This window comes from Poecile atricapillus, chromosome 2, assembly GCF_030490865.1.
Source record: "Poecile atricapillus isolate bPoeAtr1 chromosome 2, bPoeAtr1.hap1, whole genome shotgun sequence".
NCBI lineage: Eukaryota > Metazoa > Chordata > Aves > Passeriformes > Paridae > Poecile > Poecile atricapillus.
The window spans coordinates 17,488,967-17,511,284 of record NC_081250.1 but is presented as its reverse complement, the minus strand read 5'-3'; the positions used below and the strand labels follow the sequence as shown (position 1 = coordinate 17,511,284).

Here is a 22,318-nt window from a genome sequence, read left to right as displayed (position 1 = left end):
CGGCTTCAGATTTTATTTCTTCACTACTAAATTGTTCTCTTCCCTGGTCTTGACTTAATCTCACAGTCATAATGAGTATGGAAATTGCACACCAGAAAAGGTTTACAGCTCTCTTAAAATGAAACTCTTTCTAGTTACAGTTTGTTCTGGCAAGAATGCTAGTAATACAGCTCAAGTGCTTTCATTTTACTCTGAGACAGCTAAAGACTGTAGTCAGATAATGTAATGCGAAAAAAATCCAAAAAATGCATACCCTTTCTTCCTAAAGGCAGTGCATTTTTAGTGTACAGAATTGAATGCCTTAAGCCAAATAAATTTTATTTCCAAATACAAGCTGTGTAAGAGACTTACTTGTAAAGTCTAAATTGTGGGTAGGAAGGTTGGTGCAAATGGTATTTTCTAACATGCAGTGTTCAACAACAAAATTTAAGTTTCTTCTTCTAGATCACTGTCTCTTCACACCACACCCTGTCTTCCACTGTACTTGCTGCCACAGCTTTAATTTTAACCTCTGTGCACATCAGTAACTGTCAGCCCAAAATCCTGAATTAAAAAAGTGTTCCAAGTCTTTGGACTAAATGCAGCTACTTTGAAAAACATCTCCACCTTTATTAAAAGATAAGGCAAATGAAAATATTTCACAGTTTGCCATGTTGCTCCACAAGGTCTGATGCAACTGAACAGTTTCAGGAAGAAAACCAAAATCAAGCTGGCAGTCTTTAACACTGGAGCCATCAGTGGACAGACCTGTAGTCAGAGACACGAGGCTACTGGAGAATGTAAAACTCTAGGATACATTTCCTCATTTAACTTATTTTTCTTTTTGATGTTGTTAGGGGGGGTTTCTTCCCTTTTTTTTTTTTTTTTTTAATTATAGGTACATGACTGGCAATTGGTATTACAAGGCCTTGAGAGACACCAAATCCCACAAAAATTCTCAGTTCAGAAATTATAATGCAGCAAACTCCTCCTTGATGTAGAGATCTGCCAATATACTGAAAGTTTCCACATCACCTGACTAGAAAGAAGGAAAAACAAAAAAGTTTAACTTTTACTCATTTTCCAGGTCATTCCCATCCAGGATTTCTGGTTCCTCTATTATCTATGACAAAAGAAATATTTCTGTTCAAATGTGGTCAAATTTCAGTTACTAATCTGCAGCTTCATTGGTCTGTAATTCTGAGGAAAGATTAAAATTTCACTAGATTTATCAAAAACATAGTAAACAGCCCCCCTTTTATTTCCACGTTTATCATTATTCATAGAATGCTCAATAACATCTTTATGTAAACGAAACTGCAAAGTTCTTTTGGGAAGGCTAAAGGCACATTTCAACAGATTTGGATGCTGATAAAATTTAATGGTGGCAACACCTAAGACCAGAAGTAGCCTCTTGCCTTTTGGGGCAATTCCTGTAAGGAAAGTTTTTTTTAGAAACTAAACTATTGGAGGTAGGTTAAAAGTTAGGTAAGATGAACCTTTGAGTGAGTGTGTAGTGAGAAAAGTGTCAGAAAATGAATGGTAAAAAAAAAACCACCTTAACCTACAGTACGTATGTTTATACATAAAATAGTTCTATACATCTCCAAAATTATATCTACATATATTTACCTGTAATAAGCACCATATATAATGATTAATATGCTACATTACAAATAACCTTCCAAATAAACAGCTCCAATGCAGATCATATTAAAGATACCATCAGTAGTACTTTCAAGTGCCTGGTACTTAGAAATTCAGTGACTTGTGGACTGTTCTTTTTTAGATACACAAGGAATAATTATCAAGTAAGTACATTCCAATATGAAACGCTCCCAGAAAAAATGGTCCAAAAATCCTGCATATGGAGGACATGCTGACATGCATGTGTTAGACACAACAACGCTTATTGACAACACTCATAATAATGCTCACCTGTAAATAGGCAAAACTCAATAGGAAGAACCTTTACAATCAGTGTTTTCCACACAGCACAAAAAAGCTTTTGAACAACTTCAAAATTGTCAAAATTTAAACAATATTTTAGTATTAAAGTTGTTATCCAAAGGCTACAAAACAGCAACAATTTCACTGAATACACTTGAGAAAAATGAACTATTTGTAGTTGACCTAAATGTGTCTTCCCATTTGCACAAAGTCAGTGGTACTAAAACCTACAAGACACCAAAATTCTGTCAAAAAAGGTTGAGAATTCTATAGAAATTGCATATAGATACATCAAATTTGAAACATTTGAAACGTGACAAAAATAATCCTTCTCTTCCTAGTTCAAAAACGGCTATATACCTAGAAATGCTTCAAAATAATCTCTTTTGATAAATTTAAGTAAATTTATCACAAATTTGAGGAGAAGCATGAAAAAATCTACTACATACACAGCTGTCAAGAGTTCAAGATTTTGTTACGGATATAGGTTATTTTAAATATCCTTTTCCCCATCCACAAAGGGATATTTTCAACATCACACCACTGAACAAACACAACAAACAAACCAAGACACTGTTTTTCACTAATGGCAGGATTTCACATGTAATTCCCTTCCAAGTAAGCACTGTTCACATGCCACAGAGGGCAAAGGCCTGTGGATTGGACCACTTCATTGTTACTATTGATGAATGGATTTGAAGCCCTGTTTTCAGGAAATTCAATATACCCAGAAGTTCGCAGACATATATGGATATTTCTGCAGACTAAACCCAAGGTTTATAAATAGCAAACTAAGGATAGAAACAAGCAACTGTGTTTCTAACCCTCAGCCATCAGCACATGGAATAGACTGATCAATACTGTAAAATTCAGCACAACCAGCATAGTTCCTAAATATAATGAAACTATTCCATCCTCATTGCACTAAATATACCATTTATTAGCTCATACTACAATACCCAGCAGTGCTTGGAGCTCTGCTGTTTTTACAGCTAACAGTATTTAACATCAGTTTATAATGAGTGACACTATTTGAAGACATTTACAGTGACATATGTCACAGAAAACAACCAAGTTATTTAACATTCTATAATAGCTTACATAACACAACTTCAGGGGGTTTTTCCTCTATTATAATTCAGAGGAATTGCATAGATTCTTCATTTTACTGAAGTTACTGAGAATGTACAGTTTCAGAAGACTGCAAATTATTTTAGAAGTGCTAAAATCTTTCCTCCTGTGAGGTGGGCTAAAACAGATACAATTACAGGACACAACTGACTCTGTTGTAAGATGCAACTCATTTTTATCATCTGTTTCTTCGCAAGTTGCCGCTCAGCCATCAAAGACTGACACCTGAAATATATAAACTGAAGTGTTCCATGACAGGACTGAATGAACAAACTCTGCTATCAGAAGTAATTTCCAATAGGCCCAAGTACACCCAGTGCTCAGCCTTACGGATACAGGAAACACCTGCGCCTCCATGGCTTTCCTCTGGAAAATGCTAGGTGGAACTGGAAGCCCTCAAGAGCAGTTCACTTCATCCCAAACAAATGCATCTTAGCAAACAGTAGCATAAAATCCTCCTGTATCATGACTCAACCTGAACAACTGAAGGAATTCACACAAGCTATAGGGTCAATGCAAAGCATTTTTTCGCAAAATGATGACTTCACCTGTCAAACCTAATTCTCTTTCCACCTTCAACCTCACATACATGAGAGAAACCTCACATACAAAATTCACAACTCTTACCACATCTTAAAACTCTGAAGAAACTTTTGTATAATGATACCTGAAGATTTTTCATATAACACAATTTTTTTCTAGAACTTCCACAGGCAGGTATTTTTTCTCTTTTCTTTACTCCTCAATCTCCTCAAGGATAATTACATTATTTTCTTTTTGTCAATATCCTTTCCTAACGCAGAATGGCAACCATCGTCTTTTTTTGGCCTCTGCCCCCATCTCACCTGTCAATATATGAAGTTACATACAACCAATTATTTCTCATCTCTACTTCACCTGAAGTTTGCACTTTGTGTTTCACCAGCAGAGACCTTTTCACCCAGAAAAATACAAATGCTTAACTTAAAAAATAAAAATCCTGCCTTATCCAGATTCTTACACTATTATGGCTACAAGACTGCATTAGATGCATATGACATTCAGATAATTTATATGTTAGCATTATTCTTGCATTTATACATATTCACGGTTCCAATTAAAAAAAAAAAAAAAAAAAAAAACAAACCAAAGAAACCAACCAACAAAAAGCACCCCAACAGCTTTTCTTTCCCACTTATTCATGCAATCAAAATTCACACACTGCCCCCAACATTTTCTGTGTTGGAATACTGAAATATGTCTTCATCAAATGCTCTCAAAATATCCCTTCTATTCTAATAATCTTGGCTTGTTGTCCTAGCTGGAGAGTTCCTGTACTAGCGTCTACCTTCACTTTAATGCAAAACAAAGTTTTTTGTTTTTTTTTTTTTACCCACTAATTTGGTCTGTAATAATGGAAAACAACTACTGAAACCCTTAGGTTTTTTCTTAACACAAAGGCATCTTACTACTTTTGTGTGGATTAGAAAATACACTTTTCCAACTAACAAGAAAATCTATCCTGCTTGTCATCTTCTGCTCTTCTCTGCTTCCAATTAAAAATAAACTAGAGCGTATCAATATACTAGTTTTTTTACTAGTTTTTTATACTAGGTTTTTTGATTCTTCACAATATGTGCTTACATATTGAATATTATCTTTTGAACTTAGAGACACTAAATGAGAGATCCATTACCTTACTACACATGCATGACCTCAACTAAAATCAGGAACAAATAGGCACTAGTGCAACAAAACATTTACAGCAGTCACAATTAAAAAAAAAAATCTGGTAATAACCAGTGGCCCATTCATCATACTTCTTAATCCAGTCACAGTTACCAAGTTATTAACAAAGGCTTCATATGCGAGTTCTTCAATTCAAATTCTTTAAAACTGGACAACCTAGTTAAAGGAAGCAATCCTACTCATAAATTCTAACATAATGAAATTAATCCAAATTACAGTAAAAATATGAACAAGATGTATTTTTTAACATGCTAGAAATACATGTGAAGGCAGTACTTCTTATATTTGGATTGCCCTGAAATCTCAGGCATGGCAAAAACATAGGAAACTATCTAAGGAGTTACCAAGAGATAAATACTAACTCCAATTATTTGCTGATAGCACACTTCAAAGCCTTTGTAACCAGTAACAGAACATTTTTGTTTAGGCAATATACTCTCTGAATAGAAACTTCATAAACATACCAATTGAAGGATGTCCTCATCTTTTGGCATAACACTAAGTTCCAATACGCTGTCACTGAAAGAAAGAGAAGAAAAAATATCACAGAGGAACTTTTGGAGATTTTCAATTCTTATTACAAAGATAAACCATTTACTTCTATAGATGAAAACTGTTCAAAAACTCCAACACCCAGCTATTATGACAAATAGGTGACACAACATAAGTAAACACTACAATCTTCGGAAGCAAGAGTAGAAGAGAAATCTGAGCCAGTTTACTGAGCCAAGACACTGGTTTGGGCAGTTCTATTTCCTCTCAACTCCTAAGTTACACTACTTATTTGGAGCTTCTTGGACAAAACAATGTGATCCATCTTTGAATGAAAGCTAAAACTTTCCTCTTTCTTCAATTTAAATTTAAATTATCTTAGCACTCTTTAAAACTGCTGTGGCGACACCATAATCACTACGTCATGTGAAAAGAGGAGCAATACCAAGGCAAGTACTGACCTACACCTTTTCACTCCAATCACCTCCTAGCAGAATCACCTTAAACAGTCATTCAGATGACATCTGAAATATGTATGAAAAGTGCTATTTGTAAGTGCTGCATTCATCAGTCTGAGCTGCTGAAACCAAAAGCAGCAGCAGCATAAAGATCCAGGAGTCTGAGCCGTTCAATCAGTGTGACTCAAACACAAGCAAAATCAGGACACTAAACTTACAGTGTACCAGCTACCCAGTTGAATATTTTAGAAACAATTAAATCCACAGTTGACATCTACCAGAAATAAGGTATTTTCACAAGCAAGAGAGAAGCATATGCCTATAACATTGGATACAGAATAGATGAATTTATTATCTCGTCGGAGATAATGGAATAATCTGTTCACATTCATTAAATGTGAAGTGGAACAGGTACAGAGAAGGGCTATAGTAGACTAATGTACAGTCTATTATAACAAGGCCAAAAAACCAAAATCAAATTACTGTGACCGTTATTTCTAAATACATGTCAGAATTAAAAAAAAAAAAAAATTTAGAAAAACCTAACCAGTATCAGCATAAGAAAAAAAGGCATCCAACCTAACTGGGTATCTCAGAAATCAGCTCATCTGTACTGAACAGTACAATGCATTAGGTGAGGAAAGACAAAACCTGCACAAACACTGGCCCAACTACAGGGCACACCAATCAGTCACTGAGAAGGACCTCAGTTTATTTCTGCAGAAAAGAAAGCCATCACCTCAAAATGTAATGTGTGATTTATTATGCTTCCTTATATGAAAAATGTTTCTATTTTGTGGTTCCTTTTCCACTTTCTAGCAACCACAGACATAAGGCTGAATTCCAAAATAGCAGAGTAAGGGTATTTGGTTTCACAATCTTTTAAAACCATTATTCATTTTGGAAAAGAGTGTTCTCCAGGCAGCATAGAACGTACTCTAGTCTTAAAACTGAAGATCAGCAGTGATTCAAATTTTTGATTTTAAGTCCACACATATCTAGGTAAAAATAAGTCTTCAAAAACCTTGTGAAGATTATTTTAAAATACTGAATTTTAAGAAACAATGGAGTATTGACTTTATGTGCACTCAAAATAGCATTTCCTATATTGACTGAATGCATAAACAGCTTGAGGCATTTTTAAGCAAGTGTTCAGATTTCAGTACTACACATGGCTAGCATGTATGTATAAATCATACCAGGCAACTGCTTACTTGCAGTTGCATTACAAACCATACTCATTTAAGCATTTTTCATGTTTCCCCTCCTCCCCCTTTTTAAGAAAGTGATTAAATCTATTTACACAACTAACATATTTTTAGAAGACATTCAGAAGACTAAGGGGTTCCATTCAGAAACAATGTTTTACATATAATTCAAATAACTACTTAACTATTCTATTCCTTTTTGCCTGAAGAACCTTTTGGAGATTATTTGCATACTTCTTAACTTTTTATTTTGTGACATGCTTTCAGGATGTTTTTTAATTCTCATATCAGAAACAGAAAGTCTCAAGGAAGACTTCTGGGTTATTGTATAATATAATGTAAATGCAAACTATTAACTAGAAAGTGTTAATAAGAACCACCACAGAGAAAGTGAGTCTACACTGGAGCTCCAGACACAGTATTCAGAACTCTCAGAGATATTTATCATGCCAATTACTTTCATTACACATTCTGAGAGTTAAATTCAAATGTCTTGATTCCAAGTCATCAAATTAAATCACTAATCATAAAGTCTAGCTGCATTATTTTGTATTAATGAAACAGATTCGGTAGCTGAATTCTGTACATTTCTGAGTAATCCAAACACTTTTAAGAACAGTTTGAAAAGCAAAACAAGCATAATAGACAATCATTCAAATTCCCCAGTTTAAGGAAAAAAGTGGGGAAAAAGAGAAGTCACAAATCAGAATCTGTTTCCTCTTTTATTTGGAATTATAAGTAATTTACAGAGTTTATGTTAGCAATCAACGTATCTCCAAGTTGATTACATATGTAAACAGATAAGAATAAATTCTTAATGGACCAAACCAGCAACTGTTGGCAAAGAGTAGGAAATGTAGAGTTATAAGTGTAGTCATGATTAATCTTACAGGACTGTAGTTTAACTAAATTCTGGCAACTCTTCTGAGGTGTGCCTTACATCTCCCAGAGGAAATAATCAGTGTAACTTTAGTTTTGCTATCTCCAAGCAGAGGAAAATAGAAACATTCTAGACCCAGCTTGAAACTTTTCCAGGAACAGTACAGAGCACGGCTGAATTGTATCCCATCCTTAAATCCCACTGGAAGATACAGGTATCATTTCATCTAAAGCAGCTAAGTTCTGATGTCTGCAGCATTATATAATGAAGACAAGCAGCTAAAATTGAAGAACTTTTTAGAAAAATAACAAGCAGCTATAAAAATTTAGCCACAAAAGCAATCTAAAAAAAATCTGCCAGCCTGCACTAAGTTTTATTGCAAACAGCTGAAGAGTGAGCAATAGAGAAGCCCTTCCTTTAGAGAAGAGAGGGTGAAATGTGTTGTAACCTTAAAAACTGCTATGAAGATGAGTAAAATGACAAAAGAACAAGCATTTACGCTCATCAATATGTTTGAATGAGTAACTAAAAACAGTAAAAGTACAGCAATTAAAATATCTAGAAAACCAACATACAACATATTAAAACTATAAAGGAGACTGTCTTTAGTCAAAAGTGTTTCAGCTGACAACCCAGCCCTTCAAAGGGCCTTTCAGCAAGCTGCTCTCACAGGGCCAACTAAAGAAGCCAAGGTGTGTTGGATGAAAGATCAGCTAAGACAAAAAACACAGCAAAAACTGTTTCACTGGGTGTTTTTAATGTAGAGACTGAAAGTACATTCAAGAGTGAATTTGCGTAAGGCCAACCTATCAAGAATTATTTAATTAAACAATGAAGATAAAACCTGTGGTTTAGCAACTTCCTGAACTAAGGATTTATAGGAAGTGGGCTGGTATTATCTGACCACTCAATCACTCTGTAGTTCCAGTGTTTTCACGCACTTCAAAGAAATCTTTACTGAGTATTATCATAGACGATAATGGCATTACAGACCATCAGTCTGGCCCAGTCAGGCAAGGCTAATGCAAGAGCAGCATGCACCATAATGCAATTTTATTTGCCATGAAATGGCAGCATAAAGAGTAAAAAATTTATGTTTAGACCAAACTGCTCTGAGCTCAGAAATACTGTTTCCAAGCAAAGAATGAAAGACAGCTGATTCTTCAGTCACAGAAGAAGTACTGCCTGTAAGCTGCAAGATACACCTGATGTGGAGTCTGAACGCTCTTTATGGATCAGAATTAATATTTATCTGTTTATCCTAGGAGGTTCAGCTGTAGACTTCCTGATGGTTGTATATGCTGTATAAAATTCTCAGTGATACACATGACCTTTTGTTACAATCTTCTGTGATGTACACATCTGGCTCGAGAAAACAAACTGTTTTCTCCTAACAAACAATAGCATCCCTTCATCCTCCCTGCTCTCATGGAAATCAGGGGGACAGATGCAGCAGCGTGCTACACCCTTCCTGCACTAGATAATCACTGACAAGGCCTTGTTCAGGTGTCCCCAGTTTATCCACAGCAGACAGGGGCTCAGTTCTACTGAACAGCTCACTACCTACACTCATTGAAAATAAAGGCAACTCACAGGCACACCTAGAGTTAAGAACCACTGACCACACAGACCACTCAAAGATGTGACTGGTCTCTTTTCCTGGATTAAGAGAGTTAGTTGACTGATCTACATAGCCGAGCATACACTATACCTTGAGTATATATCATTGCACAATAGTGCTGCTTGTAAAAATACAAAATGAAGAAACAATACATGGCTAGTGTTATGTCCAGTGAAGGAAATAAAAAAGCCCATCTGTCCAGCCCTTGTACAGACAGCATTAACGACACAAAACGTGTTTCAGTCTACCTTATCCATCACATCGCTAAATACAGTTTTGTTGTTTATTAAAAAAATCAAAATAACAACTATCACCCAAAACAAAATCACAGAGACACAAACTATCCAAGATGTACACTTTTTGAACAAAATCTTGAATAAAGACATCACTGAAATAGGAAGATCAGAATCTGATTTTTCCTTCCTTGAACAGTAAGCATATCTAAATTTTAACACGTGACAAGCCACTAAAAATATGACATGCAAGATGTACTTAGAAAACATTCTTTCATGCTGATCATAATAAATCTTTTTGCCACACAACTTAGTATTATATTGGAAATTTGTTGCTATAGAACAGAAGTTGACACCAAGAAAACTGTAAAAATGGAGCCAGACATGAGACATGAAAGAGTATCTAGACTCATGCATAGACATGATTTCACAAGTGCTTGTGAGTGGAAGTAAATATTGGTATTTTCTCAACTCTAAGCAAGGTTCATAATTTGCTACAAAATAGAGGAAATTAAATACTTACTTACTGCAGATACTCTGCAGGTGTGCACTAGCATAATTTTTTTCCTTCACCAGATATGCTGATTTCTAGTTCTTAGATCTCATAAGCAAGGTGGATTTTATAATCCTCTCTTCCAATTGACATATGTATGTATACCTAATCTGTCTATTTTCAGTTCAAACTTCCTCTATAACATTTGGTGTGTTATAGGGACAAGTATTGAAAATAAAAGGACTATGGTACAATTCAGCACACCTATTCTCAAACTTTCAGTCAGCAATCAGCAAATATATGAAAAAACAATGAAACTGAGTGTGTATTAATGAAAACTTAATAATATGATGATTTTTCAAAACTCCCATAAGTGGTCATTTCATGCTCAGTATACAAGAAGTGTGGCACATAATGATAACACTATTATCTTACCTGTTCTGTATTAAAGCAATGACTTGAGAATATGTCTTCCCAATAACACTTTCTCCATTGACTTTTATAATTCTGTCACCTGTAGAGGGAAAAGTTTTAACTGAAATTAGTCTAGATGGTTTTTAAACAGTTTTTATTTTGTATTTCTGTATCTCACAATAATCAAGAATACCCACAGGTTAAATGCAAAGTTAGTCTTCCGCAAAAATAAAAAAAAGGTTTCTCCAAATATTTTGTTACTCCTTCCTCATTAAGAGTTTCATATACTCTCATAAACTAATTGTCAAGTATATTGTGTAGTGCTATTTTTAGCCTGTGATGAAAAACCTACCCTGTTCTTTTGACCAAATGGTATTTAAGACAGCAAAGCAGAAAGCTATCTTGAATTTCCTAATGAGGAAAAAACAGTCTGAGGGATTACAGGTAGGGAGCTTCAAAAAGCTACTAGAGAAAGAAGAGCGGAAATAAACAACCTGCGCAAAGTGAGGCAAAAGAAATGGCTTTTTCATCACTGCTTTAGAAACTGAAAGCCCTTTTTGTGTTTCTGGCATGATCAAATCAAAGCAAGGAAAAAGCTGTTCACTCTGACTACTCAGCCTGTATTGGGGACAATAATGCCTTAAATGCTTGTGCTCTGTGGAGGGTCCCCATACAGACCCCATGGATTAACAAAGTACACAGATCTGACTTTTTAATTTTGTCTGCACACATGAAGTAAACATAATGCCAATAAATTTGTGTGATATTTTCAACTTTATAAAGTTAACCTATTTCCCCTTCATCCCACTGGTTACCACCTTTCTCCCTGCCTGAAAGACCTCGGAGTTTTGTCTCTCGCTTCCTAAGCAATGAAAGCAAGCTTGGTGGCAACAAGCTCTGAACCCTGTCCTGGCTAGGCTGTACTGCCAAACTTCCCCAGAACACACCAGATCCTTCTCTGGGACTTCAACTGGCTCTTTTCCAGGTTGTTTAAGAACAAACAGCCTGTAACGTGGGCTACACTGCCACACATCTTTACTCAGTATTCCCACTAAAAACTATAATTAGGAGTATCATTAGACTAGATCGTATAATTTTATCTATACTTGTGCAGCTTATATTTTTCACAGAAGCAGACTAGATTACACCCAGCAGTGACAAGAGCCTACTTGAAATATGCAACCGATGGATCTGTCGAAAGATCTGATGGGGACACACTGCAGAACTGGTTACATAAATGACACGAGCACAGACAACTCTGCAAGGACAACTTTGTTCTGTTTCAGATACCTAGGAAGGGAAAGTCAGTGCCTGCCATGCAAAAAAGGATACAGAAACATGAAGGCTTTTTCTAATAGCTCTCCATCAGTCTGGTGGCGTGCTACATATTTTGATCAAAGTAGAAATTAATTGGAATGCCCTTTTCACATACATTTTAGTTCTTTATATTCCTCCATATAGATAAATGACAGCATGAAGATCAAGACATGGGAAATATAGATCTGTTTTGGCCATTTGTATTTCAATATTTCTAATATTTATGAGCTCCCTGATACGTTATTTTTTTAATGAAATTCCATAGAGGTTAAATATGGGAGAAGTATTACCTTTCTAACTCTAACAAAGATGACTTTACAGGAGTGTTCAAAAATATTTCAGAATGGACTCTTATATTTAAGATACACTTCTCTATTGCTCAAAGTTGCAAACTTATTTCAAGTCTTCTAGTGAGGAGCCAAGTAAGCTCTTGAAATGGAGCTCATTTATCATGGGTGATGAAACTTATGTTGAAACTTTCAGTATTACAAAGGACCCTGCAGCAGTGAAATAAGAATTAACAAACATAACTTCCTAAACTCACATTGAATATTCAGGTGTTTTCATTTGTGTGACCATGAAACACAGCAAAGTTACATTAGAAAAAAAAAATTACAGTTGATTCTACAAAATAAGAAATCTGTCTGCATGAGAGGTTAAGCAATCTGATTATTCCCTGAGTGCTTTACAGTACCAAGACAGAGTTGTAATAATATATTTCAACCTAAAATTCATAAACAAGAAATACTGGCATGACCTAATTAGATGTAATTGCTATAAGCAACGTGTTTAAGAAGAATATTCTAGTCATTAAAAATGTCTTCTCTCATTTATTTTCTGCTCTTAATTCTGGGCTCCTAAAAATCTCTTCTATAACCAAAAATAAAATATTCTCCACAGATTTCACGTCTCTCAACTTGGCAGACACTGAACAGAGTAGAAATTAACATGGTTCCTCTGTACAAATTCAACATATGCTGCGTTTTATCAAGCCAAAACATCTTTATATAATAGCAATCGAATTTTGCCAAAGTAGCCCTTCTCTAAATAACTATCTAAGGAGGAGTTAAAAAAAAAAACAACCAAAACCCTTATGGTGTACAAGTAGCATCCAGAACTGTTTTTAAACTGATCAGCCTAGAAACTTCTTATTTCTTAAGAAGAACACACAAAACTTATTCTAGTCAAATTGAAGTACATAATTCTTTTAAAAATATATCAACATTCCATTATTGACACAAACACAAGCCTTTCACAGAAGTTATGCCATATTTTTAAGAAACCTGTGTTCATAGTGGCATCCAGCTATGTACGTAACTTTATCACATGTAAGATTTTCTATTCTAATACAACATTTTTCTTCTTTCAGCACTTAAGTAAAAGTATGACACAGCTCACAAAAAATCTTTTTTTCTTCTCTCCAGTTTGATTAAATGAACAATGGCACAGAATTTTGTAAGAATAGAGAGAGTGGACTGTTCCTATTTGATTTAAAGTAGGCAGAGTAGAAAAATTTTCTTTCATGTATGAAGACCTGAATGTTTTCAGGTTATCAGTTTGTCCCAAACCAAAGAAATACAGGTATTATTTTCCTTTTCTGCCTCTCCTTCTTTAAGACAGCAAATCAAAAAGACTAAGATTTTGATGCCTTAATAACCAAAACAGTGCTTCCAAGGTGAAAAGCACTGGAGGACTACTTAAAAGCTTCTAAAGGAAAGAACAAGGTTTAAATGGAAGATAGAACTATGTAGTAGCAACTTACATCACATGTACTTTACATCATGTGCAAAACCATGCTATGGAACAGTACCTGTGCACAGCCCAGCTTCAAAAGCAGGTCCACCCTCTTTAACTTGTTTAACGAATATTGTATCCATTGGCTCCAGTCTATTTCTTTGTTTTCCTAAGAAAGAAAGAATATCTCTTAATAGCATTTCATTACACTGCATTACAATGTTTGTACTTCCAAAATATTTTGGGATGCAATCCTACTGGATTCACAGACAGATACAAAGAAATAGCAATGTAATGGAAACGGAAAAATAAAATTTTAAAATCTTCCCTTAGAAGAAAAAAAATGTAACACTGATTTACAGTTCTCATGGACCAGAACAGTGATTTTCCAACACTGTTTTTCAGAAACGCCAAGACGAAGTCTAAGGTTTCCTCGAAGATTTACCAAGGTTCAAGAAGAAATTTATAATTCAAATTATATGCACAGCGTTTATCTGCACATGCTGCACATCTGTATATACACAACTTCAAGTTAAGCTACAGTAGTTAGAAACCATGTACAGCTGTATTTTGTTGCTTTCTCGATACACGCAATTTCTATACTCCAGAAACACAGGTACCTTTTGGTTTTACATGCCTGCCACCAGGCATGTAAAAGCTAAGCAATTCTTTGTTAAGTAGCCACAGCTTCTGAAAATCGAGCTAGGAGGATGGGTGTGTGTAGTAAAACAAAAAAACCCACAAAAAACGCCACGGTTATAGAGCAGGCTAAAATACAGTGCTACTGTCCTACAATAGCACACAGCTGGAGTAAGCCATTTTACAGCATCTACACAGCTTCACCCATGGAATTATTATGCCAGTGAACTTAAAAAACCAAAACCCAATCTCACCCCCAAAACCCAAATATTCAACACCCCCACAAAGAAAACCACCCAGAAATAATGAAAAATAAATAAATAAATACATCCATAATGGCCCTCCATGGTCCAGTTCTCACAGAATCAGTGTCAGAACCTGAAATGCTACAGCCAGATACACCCAGTCTAACAGTGCCAGGACTGGTTTTGATAGCCTTGGTCACTCCCAGCTCCTGGCTCCAGTTACTTTCCCTGCTGCACACTCAGCTAAGGAAGTGCCCCCTTTGGAGGCTACGTGATGAGCCAGCCTGGGGAACTGACAGGGCACAAAACTAAGCTGGGTTTGTGTCCCAGTTTAGCAGGAAACCCCAGCATAGTGGAGAAAGAGAGGGTTAAACTGCAGGAAAAGAAGGAACAGCCCAAGAGAGTACAGGAATTGCTTAAAACTGGCATTACTGATAAAAGAAACTCCTTAAAACTGGAGTTATTAGGTTCTCACCATTTTTGAAATGGCCGACCTTGGACTTAGGCACGAATGGCCCTCCTTTTGAAAACACTTTCCCCACAGCTTTAAATGTCCTACTTAAAATGTTTAATAAATCACAGTAGGGATTATATTTATTTCAATATAAAAAAGGTGCCTCCTTAACCTCTTTTTTTAGTTCAGCTTTCATGTAGGCAAAGTTCAACTGAAAAACTTTAATAAACTGCAAAAAACCAGATCACCCCCTGACTCTGATTCACATTTGTCAGATCCTAGTTTTAGCCTAATGCCTTTATTGTGCAGATCCTCAGTGCCCTGCCATTTTACCCTAAAACAGTTCAACAAAATGGCTCACTCATATGGCTCTAAATGGCCTTCTCAAAATAGCTCCAGATTGGGAGCAAATATTAAAAAAGTTTATTTGATAGAATCAGATAAATACTATATATAAAGCAACTGAATTACAAATCAAGAAGCTCCAGCTGGCAGCTCAGTCCCCAAATACTTAAAATTTGATTAGCGGGATATAGCTACAAGACATACAAAATGCTCTTTGTGAGCCAAAGTTAATATCTGTCATTCTTAATCTGCAGATTTAAATAGACACTGAACATATGATGGGTCTTGGCCTTTAAAAAGCCAGTAACATTTCAGCAAGTTTAGAGAAGCTCCAGGATTAATCTACCCAGATGCCACGAACAAAAGGTTGCTTCAACTGCTTACAAGAATGAAGTTAAAATATGACCTTTTATAGGACCACCAAATATCCTTCCCAGTGCTGCCACTTATCTTTTACTGAAGACGCATACTTTTCCAAAAGTGGCAAGAAAAATAAAAATAATACAGCTCCCATGGCACATTTAATTTATCACACTTCAGCTTCCTTTATAAGATGCTGTTCAAAAAACTGTTAGTGGTCTACTGCTAGTTTGCTTAATGCTCAAGTGCTGCTTTATGCCTTGTCCATACCTAAACATGCAAATCAAGAGGCCTGGCAGATAAAGGTACTCCCATTCAGTATGCAACACAGAATTCCTTTAACACACTTCCCACTTCTGAGTAAGAGGGGACACTTGCCACTATTTATGGAGACCAGAGACTGCAGGCTTCCCTGACTTCTGACCTGCCTGTCAGCTACACCGAGACATTATGGGCACTCGCTTCACATTTCTGCAGATATTGTATCAATCAATTCAGAAAGCTAATTGCACATTACACTTGGTTCCCTGTCCTTGCAGAAGGAGGCTATATGAAACATATACTTACTTCCTAAAAAAGGTCAACCACCACACTAAAAACTGATTTAGGGGGAAAAATCAGGATAAAAGGTTCAAAAGGTTGATTACATTTGGATGTTCATTTTACAGTTCAGCACTATCCAAACACAAGTAGAAACAAGAAAAAATCTTGGAACTCTCAAGCGCTGGTAGATAAATACATGCTCTTCATTTCTCCTTGATCTTCTACATACTTGGATAGAAACCAAATCTTTTCTAATCATTAACATATAAATGAACCTCATTGAATACATGACCTCAAAATATACATTTATACTTTGCATTTGAAACTCAAGCAAAAGTAAGTATTTTTTGACAGTAGAAGATAACAGGACTTTCTTCAGACCATCTGAGGGGAATAAATCTTGAAGACGTACACTCAATTGTCACAGAAATAAACCTCAAGTAAAATGGATTATCTAATAACTCACCTCATGTCTCAAAATTTAACATTCACTACACTCTGATTTGATTATGCCTAAATCTCCATGTGGTCCTGTCTGCACCCAATTATCAGGCAAAAGCAAGATGCTGTCTAGAAACGAGCTTAAACTTCCCCTAAACAACACACTCTAGAAGAAGAATCTCAGCCAAGCATTTCACACTAAGTTCTCCAGCTCTGCACTATGGACCATCACAATTCATGACTTTTGTTTCTATTATTGAAAAGACCAATTTTTTGGAGCATGCCAGCAATTCCTGACAAGGTGATACAACAAAGAACAGTAAAAGCACCTCAGACCTCTAGTTTGTAAGACATATAAGCCTTATTTGTGCTTTTCTAGTGCTCATTACTGCATATGATTTTGCTTCCTTCCTTGTTCTCCATACTTTTGTAAACAAAACAACATAATTTGTAATTGAGCAATACATTGCAGGCTACCAGGAAATACAAAAATTTCTCCCAAATCTTCAATTGCAAATGAAAAATAAGACATCATGCACTCACAAAGTGTGAGCTGCCAGTAACACATTCACATATGCAAGGAAACAGCACAGATGAAAAGCACAATTTCTGTGAAAAGAACTTCATCTGTACTTCATTCCCCCTTAAATTTAGCTATAAAAAGATATGTAGTCCTGTATTAGGTCAATAAAAAGAAAAAAGCAAATAAAGTTGCTAAGTACAGAACTCAGCTGATCAGAAAATGAAAAGCCCATCAAGCTGTCCTTTCCTGTATCAGTTTTGTAAGCACATGGAAATTTCTAGCATGAATAAAATGGTCATCAGTCAGTATAAATTCAAAGGTAAATTTTTGTCCAGGCAGAAGTGCAGTTTTGCTAACAGAACAACTATACTCCTTGCAGTGCAGTGACTCCCTTCAGTGATGGTACCCAAATGAAAATATAACTTTGGAGTAAGCAAACTGGTGTCTGAACTTTTAATTCAGAGATTCAGTACCATCAAAAATAAGGAAATTAAAATAAATCCCCAAGTACATTGGAGGCTCAAGACAAAAATTCAATAGCTTAAACAAGGATAGTAAGGAATCAGGAGAATCTTAATAATAAGGTCCTTAGTCTGGAAAACTGAAGTTACGAAAAAGTAGCCTGAAGAACAAACACCTGTAAATCAAATGCAAGACAAATGTAGAAAAGCAGTTTACTGCAACAGGATTTTTCCAAGCCAATGTTTTCCATAATTCTATGCAAATTTTCTAATTAATCAGAGACTACATGCCACCTGCAATAACCACAGAGATCACAGTAAAATCTAGAAACTAAAATTAACGTCTTGTTTTAACTTTTGTTCAAAAGACTGCAAAATAAAGACTTTATTCATAACACATACCATGGAATCATTTACGATCTAACCTTTATACTATCTGAATCTATGAACCGAGACTTCAAGTGAATAATGCCTTCACAGTCTGACAGGAGAAAGCAAGTCTCCCATTGCAAAGTTACAAGGAAGCTTTCCTAACAAATGTTTAAGAGGCCACAAGTGGCAGAGGGGAATATATTGCACTAGCAACCATCACATTTACAAGATAACAGAATTCAAATGTGCTCTCCCTCATAAAAGGAAATATGAAAAAAAATACTACTACTTAGAACAGCAGAATTAAGACTAGGTAACATTTAAAACTAACTTTCTTCTGGGGGTGATAAAGCTTCCCCTAATCCCCAAATTTGACATAGAAATTAATTTTATCTAGGTGCCAATTCTAGCTTAATCCCCTAAAAATCTAGTTTAAAATACAGCTGCTACAAGGAACACAACTAGTATTGTATCAAATGCAGTAACCATGACTTAATCTTTAAACTACTCTCTGCAGACCAGGCAGTATTACTGTACTGCTCTATGATTCACCTGGAAAACAAAATGATATGGCAGGAGTTATGCTATCAAATCTACCAACAAACTATAACATAGCAACAAGTACTTCATTTCTCTGAAGTCATTAACCTTTTGATTTTAAACACAGATTAAAACATCTGAGTCATAAAGACTATGAAAAGGACAACCTTTACATTCTGAATAGGGAAGGAAAAAAGAAAAAAAAATAAAAATCTCATGCCAAAGTGCTATTGCTGACAGAGCTCTTCCTTTCTTTTGACCTGCAGAGCACAAACCAGCAGATGTTGGGACACAGTATAGTACATACTTTCTTACAAAGTCTCTCCAACTAGCCACTGCTTAAAAACATGCCACTTCTCCTCTTCCTCAAGAGAAGAAAAAAAAAATCTGCTCAGGACAGCTGAACTGTATTCAGAAATCCTCATAACACAGGGACTTCAATAAAGTCTACAGAGGTTTGTAAAATAACTTTTTGTAGAACATTTTTACTCCCAGCCCTATGCTCAGCAGACAGCAATAGGATGACTTTAACTTTTACATTTAAGAAACCAGCCTCATGGAACACCTCAGATTAATTAATTAAGACAGACAGGCTCTTATGCACATCTCTCTGACTCAAGGAGGAGGAACATTCCTCTTGAGCATGAAGATCTACAAGTATGCTTTTGGGTATCCAAGGCATTTGAGCTCCACTGGTTCAACAATGCTGAGTGGCAATGATTCTTGGGATGCCTTTCAGGCAAAGGGAGGGGAACAGATAGAGCAGGCCAAATCCTTCAAATGGATTACTCAGTCAAAAACCTGTTAATCATTTCCAAACTACTCAAAAATGGTTGCTGGAAGTACAGCAGAACTTACATTTATTAACTGAGATTCCATTTAATTAAATATAAATCACAAGCCTGTCAGGATTACGTGTAACTGAGAGTCCAACTACACATCATTCTGCATATTATAATCTGCAAACTGAACTTCATATATAGTAAGCACTTCTCCACTAGCAATCCACTTTGGAAAAGGAGCCCAAAGATCCCATCCCAGTCCCAACAGAGCTTATTTCACCCACTCTCAAGCTCAAAGCAACTCAACTGAAAAACAATGCCAGGGATGAGCCTCTAAAAGAACATGATAAGTAAATCAGTACTATTGAGTCACTTAGAGTTGAATGCCAGGTGCTGCTAACAGAAAAAATACATTCTTATTTCTCAAAGCACCTCTGGCATTTTGATTAGGCAACTCCAAAATGGTATTTCTGCTTTTGCTTACTTTTCTGTTAAACCATTTGACTAATACTGTCTCAACTCTATCCACATACCAAGGCAGAAGGAGATGATGAAAAAATAATTTGGCAATGTTATGGAAAATATATAACAAAGTTTCAGCTTAGTTACAAACTCTCCAAAACTGTTTTCTCATTGCATTATTTGCCATTACTATGACTTCATTCAATTATCTCAAATGAAAACTTTTCAAGTTTTAAATTTAATCTGTGATTAGTCTACAGGATTTACTGTAGTCCTTGGATAAGCATAGAGAAACACAATTTTTTTCTATAGTAGTGAATCTATGGACTCTCCCTTAAATCATTGCAATTACACTTCATGTTTTTATTCAAAGGCAAAGATGATTTGAACTCAACAGAAGCCACAGAGAAACATTATACATGTGACAAGCTGGAAGATGAATCCACTAGACATTGTAGATGTACTATAAGGGAACAAGAAATCATCAGGCTCGGTTCACACTGGAAAACTGAGTCCTCTTTAGTATTCACAATATTTAGGTGTTAAAAAATTAACTTGAATCAAAAAAATCCACAAAAAGGGAGAATTTACTGTCCCACTAACCTGAACCATTACTGTTACACACCCCTTGCCTTTTACTCCTAATTCTACTATCATATACCTTGGACTGTATCACCCCAGCCATCGATGACCTTTCCAAATATTTGCTTTCACATTCATCCTCTCATTCTTATCTACCTTGCTTCCATCATCACTGGCACAATATGTTTATTTCATAACAGACTAAGCCGACAGACAATGATGTTAAAAAACATGGGATTAAATTAAATCCCGGGAGAACACAAATTACATTACAGAAATCAACAGCCTGTTAAAAGAAATGAAATATTAAAAACCTGGGTCTTATGTAAGCAGCAGTAATGCAGGAAAAAAAGCTTTTCCTGCATTTTTTCCATCCTTCCCTCAAAGGCTACACCCTGTCAAAGCAGACTTGCAGAGCTGAAAGCAGTCAGGTAATAAATTGCAATTATTTAGCCTAGACAACTGAAGGGTAGAAACTTTTGTACATACTTAGGCACATTAAAGAAAGGAAAAAACAAACCCCAAAAAATAAACAACAACAACAACAAAAGAACAGTAGCCTGGTGATAAAGTTTAATGTTCTAGACTTCCCAGTGAAAAGATATCGAAAGTCTAATTAATAAGCACATACTGGGTCTCTACAGAAAAATACTCTAAATAATATACCTATGTTGACTTTCATTTTTATGGGAAAAACAGCTCCTAGTTGCTACAGGTACTTCTACATAAAAACAGAGACAAAAGTACAAAAAGCAAGAATAACATACTAAAAAAACCCCACAAATATTTTCCTGGATTGTAATGATACTAGATTCCCAGCTACTGTGTTAAAAAAAAAAAAAACAGCTTAGTTCTACTGAAAGATGAAATTTCTTTCAGTCTATTTCTTTATGCTTATCACTGTCCACTTTAATCATAATCACCAAGCCAAACCTTTCTAAAGGAAAACATGTTTTAGGACAATATACAAGAAACTTCATATGTACAAAACCTTGGCTTAATATCAACAATCTACAGCAGTAAAAGTAGGAGAAGAACTGAAAAACTTAAAATAATAATTACAAGATATTTAGGGTAAATCTGTTGTGATGCCCTTCCAGCAGGTAACAGGGTGCTAAAGTCTCCCACAAGAAGCAGCATGTGCATATGTCCAGCCTCCACTGCTTGGCTACATCTTCCATGAGAGAGCAGCAGCAGACACCCACGAAAACACTGCCCACAAATCCTGACCACAGGCTCTAAACCAGATCCCCATCCATCCATCCCAAGCCAGAGCTCCATGCATCTCTACTGTTCTCACAGCAGGACCACAAAAGAAACTTGACCCCCATGGTCTCCCAGTCTGTTCTTCCCAAAGTGCCTCTACTCATCCACTGTGGCACCCTGGCTCCTCCTGTGAGATATCCCAGCCACCCCTCTGTGTGAGTGTGCAGGGACTTCAGTGAGCTCCTGAAAAACGTGTGAGAGCTCCGTGCTACTGTCCTGTAGGCTCACTCTCGTTCACGGGCATACAGCTGAGGTGGTCCCCTTCTGTCCCTGGTGTTGACCATGAGGTGTCTCCTGGTCGCAGCATCTTAACTCCTTTGTCTGACAACCCAATCTTGCTTTTAGGCCATCATCTACCTCTGGTGTCATTCCTAGGTAAGAGGTCTAAAGAGGATGAATTTGTATTACACCTTCCATTATCAAAGTTTTGAAACTTTACTGCTTATCAAAATGAAGCTTAATGCAAGCCAGGAGGAACCTGATCTAATTATATACTAAAATTCTATACCAAAACCTAAAATATATAAAAATATTTCTTTCACTGTTAGAATACATCAAACAGGGTACATGCTTTTATCTTCTGCCCTCTAGACTTAATTAGGTGCTCTGATCTTTTGGAAAAAATATTCAAGTGCTCTCAATGAAGTGTAATAGCAATAGAGATG

At 35.9% G+C, this 22,318-nt stretch overlaps 1 protein-coding gene across 4 annotated transcripts in view; it reads right to left on the bottom strand.

Moving 5' to 3' along the window:
* The window catches only part of ARHGAP21 (Rho GTPase activating protein 21), a 112,901-nt gene that overhangs the window by 35,438 nt on the left and 55,145 nt on the right, over positions 1 to 22,318 (bottom strand). For all 4 annotated transcript variants that reach the window (XM_058831432.1, XM_058831431.1, XM_058831434.1 and 1 more), the window contains 3 exons: positions 13,715 to 13,807; positions 10,609 to 10,687; positions 5,253 to 5,307 (listed from right to left, as the gene is read on the bottom strand). In XM_058831432.1, coding sequence (XP_058687415.1) covers positions 5,253 to 5,307; positions 10,609 to 10,687; positions 13,715 to 13,807 — 227 coding nt within the window. The remainder of the gene's footprint in view (positions 1 to 5,252; positions 5,308 to 10,608; positions 10,688 to 13,714; positions 13,808 to 22,318) is intronic.